The following is a 9,879-nucleotide window of genomic DNA, read 5'->3' as shown; positions in this document are numbered from 1 at the left end:
CAACTTCGCATGAGGTATTTATGAATCAAACGCACCTTATACCTGGATTTACAGTTAAACGGCGTTGCTCGTCTTATATCGTATTTTTCATTTCAGTGTTATTCCACTCAAGGCAATGATTATAAAACACATCATTCACGCAACTTTTTCCATGATTTTTCATTGGCCTGTCCCATATTGAGTTTTTTGTTTTTGTTTGCATGTTTGAAACTATTTTATTATTTTTCAAATATTATAATTCATTTGTATGAATTTGCAACATCTATACAGAAACTACAGATGAAAAAAGACCCTTGGCTGACTGGCACATAAATAGCAATGTATAATAATTTGGACTGTCCCTGTTCAATAAACTAATAACATACATGTACAATCTTCTCTGCTTATAATGAACAATAATTTGGGTTATTAAGAAGCAATTGCTCCTTTTTTGTATACCGTCAATGGACACAGGGTTCTGGCTCATGGCATACCTCTTTGTTCATTCATCATGAAGACCAAAAAATTACTGCAGACAATGGTAAACCAAGATGAGCTTTATTCATATGTTATGACAAGATCAATAGTTATCTTGTGTAGGCTATGTGAGGGCAAGTGGACAATCATGGTGGCATTTCAAGCACACATATTCCAAATTTTAAGATGCATGAAGACTGGTCCTGCATTCAGAAAAAGCCAGGCTGAAATTTCAAAAACAAAAACATTGGTAGTGTTCAAGCAGGTTTCCATATCTACTGATGAAATGAATCACCCATTGGGGGGAAAACAGCCCTGATAGCAAATTTACAGATAATGACAATGTTCTCTCTATATATCTACAAAATGAGTGTTAAGGCTAAAATTTTAGTCAGAGGTGTTAGGCAGATGAATCGTAACGAAATCCCTGATATCTGGCAAATGGCTGTGAGAAGGTTCTCCAGAGTGCAAAGCATGCCAAGCTGCCTATATAAACTCTATCGAGCACACTGGACAGAAGGAGTTAATGTCACGCCACTCACAGGATGAATTGAAGCTGCATTCACTTGTAAAGTTGGAAGATACTCTGCTTTCAAATAAATAAATAGCCAAATGAACAAACAACACACACAAAGAAGTACTATAATACACACGTCGTTTTCAATCGTGGCCAGACAGTAAAAGACTATCACTGCAGTAGAGGATTTTCAAAACATATTAGTGTATACCGTATTTAAGGACAACTTGTTTTGACAATTTTCTCAACTGCAGCAAACAATCATGAAAATCTATATTTGGCGCCTAAACCATGGTGTTAATTCTACAATCAAAGCCTCTAAATGTTCATGCTTTAGTATGGCCCTTTCTGGATAAATCCTCTCGATAATGCCTCAAAATCTAAATTTATTCCCCGTTATGTCAAATAATTCCCTTTATATTGGCAGCATCAGCACATTATGAGCCATGTTGAAAAGAAAAAAATCGTACATTTCCTTACTACTTTATCCAACAGTCACAATGGATTATATTAAAACCAATATTACATAATGACACATCACAATCTTGTTCAATTCTGGTGACATGAATGAAAAATAAAATGCCTATCACTAAAGCTTTCAATACAATACAAGAGGTCACAAATGTATCACAGAGACAAACTGTTTTACTGTCAGTGTGGATGATTAATCGCAAAACAAACCTTTGCAGACCCGAATAATGAACATAAAGAAATGCTGACAAACTTCACATCACTTGATATTTAAAGCAGATGAAATTCTCATGGCAACTGTATTAATTCACCTCAAGTCACACAATTCACATGACTTGATATTACCATGTTTCTGAAAATGTCAAGACTGTTTACGTTCCCATTTCGAATGAGTGACACCAGCTGTAGCCAAAGGCCATTTCATTTTAGAAAAACAGTAGCATGTACATGTTTAACAGCATCGTTTAGAAGCTGTTCACACCCGAGTGTTATTCAAAAATAAATGGAGATGGTACCGAAAAGACCTCGAGAGGGATAACGAAAAAACAAAAACCCTCTGTGACAAAATGACAGTACTTCTAGGACAGCTTATGTTTGTGCACACACCAACAGGGTGAATATGCGTGAAGAACTTCAGGAGTGCTGATCTGTCTTTGATCATGTTGCCTCTTTAGGAAGCGTGCATGTTTTCTTTTTATGTGAACAAAACATTTAACTAATGTCAGTACAATTTTGAAGAAGCCTGCTCATTTTTCTCACCATGGGTCACTGCATGTGAAGGCTGATGTTTTGGTTGGATACCTGAGTAACTGTACTGAGGAGGTGGCACACATTGAGCTATATGCCAAAGAGTAGCCATGTTCATAGCTACACAACAAGTAATAAGTCAAACAGTAGTATTTTGTGCACTACGAACACCAGCCATGGGTGTTTACTTACACAGGATATAAGTGCAATGACAGCATGTGTGAGAAAAATAGAGGGTGACATTTGCCATATAGAGCACCACAAAAGTGAGGCAAGGGCCAGCTAGCTGTTAACGGCAGCTCTCCAATGTCCTCAAACGCACTTAAGTACTGTCGCTATTTAAATGCGTTGAGTGATAGGAGACTGATCCTTCTTTACATCTTTCACATTGTGTCGGGGTAGAGACAGCATGTGCCAACAGATCGGCTGCTGGTAATGGCACTGCACTACTTCGTGTTGAACAGGGAACATTCTGCCTCAATTGCACATAAACCGAAAATAAAAACACAGAAAGGCCACTAAATACATGGAAACACAGTAATAACAAGACATCCAGTGGGACACAGACAAGTACCTCTGAAATAAAGGGAGAGCCAATCTCCGAAATAAAAGTTTGCTTTCCGAGTAGCACAATGATATGACTCGTTGAGGGTGAAAATGATGCGTATGAATAGCAAAGATGATGGTGATAATAACAAAAGCAGGAGTAACAGTTTAAAGTCTGAGTGTGGCGGTTATGGACTGTGAAGAGTTTCCGGTATTCCATATGGGAGTGCTTTAAGGAGCCTGTCAGGTCCTGCTCAGCAGATCCATACAAGTCATGAAGGACAGCACATGGTAGCAGCTCAGCACATGGAAAGCCAGGTGGCACTGTACCTCATTGTATCGCTTCCTCCTCCAAAAGATGTTGTGTAGTTTTTTATTTTTTTCCCCCTCTGTCGCTCATTTGCCTCAAGTTACAAATCAAACGTTTTTCTTTTGTTCTCATTTGTATTTTGATCTCCCTGGCATTCTCACATTGCGTACTTATGTGTCCATTCTCTCGCTGATTTGTTGTACCTGCAAGACAAATGCAAAGTTTGGAAGAGGTTTCAGGTTAACGTGGAAACTGAAGTATTTTAAAAAACAATAACACGTCGGTATGACAGCGAGTGAAGCTGAGAGATGTGGTAAATCTCATGAATGTTTTACACTCACTTTTCCCTGTCAGCCTTGTATGTATGGGCGATCTCTGGCACCAGTGGGTCGTCAGGGTTTGGATCACAAAGAAGAGAGCAGATAGACAATAATACTGTGGAAGAATAGATCAGAGAGGAATTAGATTACGTTAGCAGCAACTGTGGAACAAGTGAGGAATTGAAAGGGGATTTATTGACTAGGGCATTAAGTAGTTGAGCAGTGTTGACTTCTTTAGATAATCCCCACAGTCATATATACATGACCAAATAGCCCAACCTCATTTTAGACATGGTTTTATTTGCTGACTGACTCATCATGTTTTATTTATAAATTGACACTTATAGTCATTGACCTGATTTGACTTATTTAACTCAATTTAAAACGGGAGCTTCCCGACTATAGACTGACATTGGCCTGGAACATTTTTCAAATGAGGGAACTTGTCCAAATCCCCAAATTCACATGATACAAACCTGTTATGAATAGGAAAAGCAGCTAACAGAATAAAGAACGAGTTGTACAAAGGAATTAAAAGTCAGTGCTCTTAGGATGTTGCAACAAAATGCTTTTTGGGAAATATACTTTAACACAATTTTGACATTGGCCAATCAGAGAAAAACAGTCAGAGTATAAGAGAAAATGAATCAAAGTGTGTGACACTTTGAAGTCCAGAAGAGGATCCAAGGGATTATTGTACATACAAATAAAAAATACTTTTGACAAATTGACATCTTGTTCTTGAAGTTTCATCTTCTCGAAATTGCAGCGGGGTATTTGCAGCTATTCTCTCAGAATCTGTGTGCACTCAAATGTGTGTTTTGGTTTTGTTGAGGATGTGTTTTAAATGAAAAGGCTGCATGTTTACCAGTTTTTCCCTCTTGGCTTTATGACCCTTCTTCGAATGGACATTTGACTTGATATCATACACAGTTCACACCATATTAAGCTTCATTTAACAATGTTTTAATACTCTTCACATACCTTTTGAAACTGTAAGTGCAGGTGACCATTGTGATCTCAGTATATCCAGACAAATACTTCCATTGCTGTTGATATTAGGATGGTAAATTTTTGTTGTGAATGCAACCTAGGAGAAAATGGAAGAATAATGTTAGTTTCTAGTTAAGCCCATAACCATCACAATAATATTGATGAATAATAAGTAAGTTCATATTTGTAGGATAGCCCTCTACTCACTTTGGGTGGTTTGAAGGGGTAATCTGTTGGGAAGTGAATGGTGAGGAAAAAGACTCCGCTTTGATAAGGGCTGTCACTCTATAGAAGTACAAATAGAAGAAAGTTAAGTGAGTGTACAACAATCTTTTTTTTCCCATTAAATCAGAATTTGGTTAATAAACAGTTTCACTTACCGGACCCATGATGGTTGCCTGCCAATGAAACACTGGAGAAAAGATATATAAAGCACTTAGAACATACATTTGTAAGCAAATCCCTGACACACATTCCCTCTCTCTAGCAATAAGGTATGATTATATTCAGGAATTTACTGATCCAGCAATTTCCTAACTACTTACAATCCTCTCCAACTGGTCCAGCGGAGCATTGAGCAGGTGGGTCCCTCTGCAGGTCAGACAGCTCCTAAAGGCAAAAAATCACATAATACAATTGTGAATTTACTTTTCAGTTGCAGTCTGGTAACAACTATGTTTTTTTGCATGGAAATCACATCCTAAAATTATATTGGAAAGAGTTGTTCCTTTAAATGTATTTATATTGCGTTCTAGTGGGTACACAGAAAAATATGCCGATTCAAATGCTTGAGGCTTAATCCATATGGGGAACTCATGCCTGGGGACTGCTAACTTAACTTTGTTGGTGTTCGAACCCAATTTCTAGACAATTTGTATTACTGGAAGTACTAGTATTTTCAGTGGCAGCCATGTTTGCTTCTGTGCTGTTGACATGTAAATAGTGGTTTAAGTACAAATGATATATATATTATAAACATCAGTTAAATTTACACCAGGAAGGTTGCATACAAAAGTAACATTAGAAAAGATACTAAAATGTTCCTAATAATTAAAACAAGGCAAAAGGCATAAACGTGTTCAATTAATTTCATTATATCAACAATGAACTCTATTGCCAAACGCCACTTCATACTATCCACCAAACGACAGCACGGGGAGAAAAACAACAGATGGTTAAATAGAAATTAAGCCTGTTATTTAACGGGCTTTATTTATCTCTTAAAATGAACCCTATCTATTCAGTTATATAAATACACACCGCGGCCTGCTCCAGTGGCCCATTTGCCACTCCATATATGGAAACAGTGACACTAGGGTTCAATTTTGGCACCAAGCAAGCGTCTGTCATTAAGCTACTAAACACACCACCAGCCCTATCATTAGTGAGTAACCACAAGGATAAAGACACTGTCAGGTGAATATTTTAAAAACCAAACCCTGTCATGTTACTCCTCAATAAATCAATCAATCAATCAAACCTAAGAACAGTTAGCTTACCGCTAGCCTAAAGGCTGCATTGCGAAACAGCTTGTTTGGCGTATTAGATAACGCTTACGACCTAGACTGTGTAATACATATACTGAAGTACAAACACGACGTAGCTGTCAAAATAATGGCGCTGTTTGGGTTCTAATCGATTGCTAACGGTATCGTAGCAATGCACCAAGAGGGCCACCAGTGGTTAGTCTTTGTCTGTAGATTATTTTAACGTGGAGCACAAAAACAAGCAATTCATGCCAAGGATATATTAAATATAATGTTGCGCACTGATATGATAAGAAAACAAGGGCACAAAAACAGAAAATAGTGTTAAGTACTGTTGGCATATTCAAAAAAACACACTCACCTTCTGAATTCGTTTCAACGCCATTGAATCAATGGCTAAAGCTATGTAGCCTGTCAGCTAACAGTTAGCACTTCACACATACAATTTGGCTTCTGTGGCCGCGTACTTCCCAATCTCACTTTATGTTTTATCAGAAAATCACGTCTGATTTAAAGCAGGCTTTGAGTTTGTGGTTTGCAGTTCAATCACAGCGACAAATTGTGGGTTAAATATTGATCTTTCGTTCGCTTGCCACAGAGCAACCGAGATATTTTTGCTGTCTCTCCTCTGATCTCGTTACTCCTCTCGGTGCTTGGCAAACAGTTTTTTGTAATATCGCGAGACTTGTCGTACAAATCCTGAATTGACACTTCTGTTCAGCTGTTGTTCAAAATGCAATTTAATTTTAATTCATGACAGTTTGACACGGTACACTTCAAAGATATATAACATTAAATGATTAAATCAGCTTATTACACTGATACATATTTTTACAAAACAAATGCGTGTGTGCCCCCCTACTTTTGGATTTAAATTAATTTAAAGCATCACTAATGCTATGAACCAAAACTCAAAAATTCTCCTTACATTTTCAGATTTCTCCGGCTGTGTCAACTAATTACATGCTTTCTGTTTGCCACTTTTGAGCATGCTTTCTTAAATCAAAAGTTATTTATTATAAATACATAAAATAAAATCATTCATGTAATCACCTGTATCATCAAGATCACGGCACTAATACCAGAGGAATAAATTCACTGTTGTAACAAGAGGGTTATATATGGTCTCAAACAAACAGCCTACAGTGTATGACTTTGTGTATGACACAATAACTGAGGCCAGGTGTCCACAAGATGTCACTATTTGAAAAGAGCAAAAACACACAAGAAAGACATGGGCAGAGTTAAACGGATTATGTAGTTTTAACCTGAAAACGTTTTAGCAAGATCCACAGTGTCATTTATCAAAATAAATGCAGCATGCTCAGAATAAATTAATTCATTTAAAAGTGTGTTTGTAAATTCATTTGCTGAAGTGCAAAAGTGCAGGACAATGGAGCTGCAAAGTACAATACAACCAAACACATGCATTATTTACGAGTACATAGGAATAAAGAAAAACAAGACTATAGAATTGTTCATTCAATACCCAATCATTGTAAAGGCATATTCATCTGAGTCAGCTGCGTGCTCCGGTTTCTGCACAGCCTTGTCTTGCAAAGCCTCATGAGCTTCCCTTTATATGTCTTAAACAAGAGTGAAAAAAGAGCTCTCATTATTTTAGTGAGTATGTATGAATGGACCGCAGTGTTCATTCTTCTTAAATGGCTGATTCAGTGTCAGGTTGAGGATCCTATCGTCAATGTGACACTGAGAGGGACCATTTTCCTTTGGAAGGCTGAAGATTCCTTCAGATAATATCTTATTGTTTGCTCATCTCTGTGCTCTCAATGACCTGCCTGTCCTCGGGGCCTGCCTGTAATCAGATTCAGCCAGCAGCAGAGGTAGTAGTTTGGGTCTTGTGCAGCAGGGGCCTTGTGCTCGGAGTTTGTCTACTTGGAGAGGCCATTTATCAGCATGAGGTTTTCAGACACAGTCAAGCCCACACTTTGTTGGCTTGAAGCCTCGGTTCACAAAGCCTCCCACAGTCATCCTACTGTAGCTTCCTCGGAAATCTCAAATCACATTGGTTTGCTTGCTACTGTGTACTTTGAACCTACAAGGATTTAATAGTGGACAAATAGTGAGACCTCCACAGTTATTGGGTGATGCTACCTTTTAAATTGTTCACAGTGGTGGAAGAGGTATTCAGAGGATTTACTTGAGTAAAAGTACCAATGCATTATTGTCAAAATACTTCATTACAAGTAAAAGTCCTGCTTTCAAACTCTTACTTAAATAAAAGTACAAAAGTATTATCAGCAAAATGTACTTAAAGTATAAAAGGTAATCATTGTGCACAAAAAAATACCTTCATGTGTGTAAATCATTTTCTTTATAAATGTGACATGTAGAGATAGGAGAAGTAGTAATAGACAGTGACTTTTAGTAAAATATTTAAATCATTTGACTCCTTTGCGACTGAAAGAGTAAGTCCACTTAATTTTTAAAAGACGCATTTTGTTAAAGGTAGCTAAAGCTGTAGTGGAATAGAAGTTTAGAGTAGCATAACATGGACATACTCAAGTAGAGTACCGTACCTCAAAATTGTACTATACAGTAACTGAGTAGATGTACTTAGGTAATTCTCACCTCTGATCGTTCACAGCAACAAGCAAGACACGGTTTCTATAAGGTAACATATCACTGATCTGTATGGGGAATTTCCCACCTATAAGATGAAGTTTAGTTTTTAGTTTCAGGTCTGGTGCCCCATGTTCCAAATTGATGTATGAGCCAAGGTGTGAGCGTGTCAGGACTGAGATGATATGGGTGGGGGTTGGAGCTTAGTTGACCTGTCTCATGAGGAATACAGCCTTTAGTGCTGTTATTTGAAACCATGGCTTCAACAGACTCCAGTGATCTGTCTTTTTGGTCACATGAATCATCATTAGTTCCATTGTATAACAGAAAGCATTCCACTTATTTTGCCAATTATGCTAAAGCTGCCTCTGAGCTTGAGTATATTCCTCTCGATGGCATTTTTCCCATGGTTGGGATGACAAAACACATATGCTCGCTGTCATTTTCAAAATTAACTTAAATGAATCTCGCTAATGTCTGCATTATCCAATAAAAGCACAACCAATTAATGCCGAGCACAAGCTGGGCTCTCAGTCCCCCAGAGGTGTTCTACCTTCGGTCAGTGTATTAGCTTTCTGAGGGCTCTCTTATGGAACAAAGATCCATTGTTCCCCCATACTAAGAGATATTTGTTCACTCCTTGTATCAATGGTCTTGATTTGATTATACACTCAGGCAATATGCAAGCAGTGCTCATGTTTGCAGTGAAGTCAGCACTCTGCACAATCAAATAATTCTTGAGCTGGGCAACTGGAAAAAAGGGTCATTATGTGGGGAGCAATCACTGTTTCATGGCTCATTTCCTTTGCTGTGATTTGATTCTGCTTGTCAGTGTTAAGGTGGCCTTTGACCTAAAAAGGGCTCTGACTTTTTGTTCATATCTTACTTTTCGCATTTATGAGTATCAATATTAGTGAGTTTAAACGTAGTTCAATAATAAATCCTCTGTGTAGTTTAGCTTTGCCTCGTCTTCTGCTTTAAAACCAACTAGTACATGACTGCAATGTTTTATTTGGCTTACAATGTTTAAATGATGCAATCATATAAACATTTATAGCTTCAAGGATGTGCTTATTAAATGGCATTATGTGCTTTAACTGTGGCTGTAGAGTTCTCTGCAGGTTTTATTGGCCTAATTGCACAGTGGTTACGGGATGTTTTATTTACAAGCAGGGGTCCGAGCACAAAAATAATACTTCATTTTAGTGTTCTCACACTGGCCAGACCTGTTAAATGTGACAGGCTGAGTTATGACTTGTTTTCTGAATAACAGTTTTTGGACTCATTTACAACAAATAAAACCTAATGTCAAAGAATGAGAGGTCCATTTCAAAATACCAATTAATTAGATTGAAATAGTTTTGCATGTAACATCTTAATTTGGATGGTAAATTCAGCCGTTGCAAAGTAATAAATATGTTATATTTTCCTGTTAAATAACAACAATAA

At 37.5% G+C, this 9,879-nt stretch overlaps 1 protein-coding gene across 1 annotated transcript; it reads right to left on the bottom strand.

Annotated features, from left to right (window-relative positions):
- Window positions 1-521: 521 nt before the first annotated feature.
- ube2d4 (ubiquitin-conjugating enzyme E2D 4 (putative)) lies at window positions 522-6,505 on the bottom strand. The gene is made up of 7 exons (XM_063897060.1): window positions 6,209-6,505; window positions 4,906-4,969; window positions 4,741-4,772; window positions 4,568-4,645; window positions 4,352-4,457; window positions 3,389-3,482; window positions 522-3,250 (listed from the first exon to the last, which is right to left on the bottom strand). Exons 1-7 carry the CDS (start codon window positions 6,230-6,232, stop codon window positions 3,205-3,207), a joined length of 444 nt encoding a protein of 147 aa, XP_063753130.1. The 5' UTR covers window positions 6,233-6,505; the 3' UTR covers window positions 522-3,204.
- Window positions 6,506-9,879: the final 3,374 nt, after the last annotated feature.

The sequence above is a fragment of the Eleginops maclovinus genome, chromosome 12 (genome assembly GCF_036324505.1).
Source record: "Eleginops maclovinus isolate JMC-PN-2008 ecotype Puerto Natales chromosome 12, JC_Emac_rtc_rv5, whole genome shotgun sequence".
Lineage (NCBI taxonomy): Eukaryota > Metazoa > Chordata > Actinopteri > Perciformes > Eleginopidae > Eleginops > Eleginops maclovinus.
Note: the sequence above shows the minus strand (reverse complement) of the source record. Positions and strands in the feature narration are given on the sequence as shown.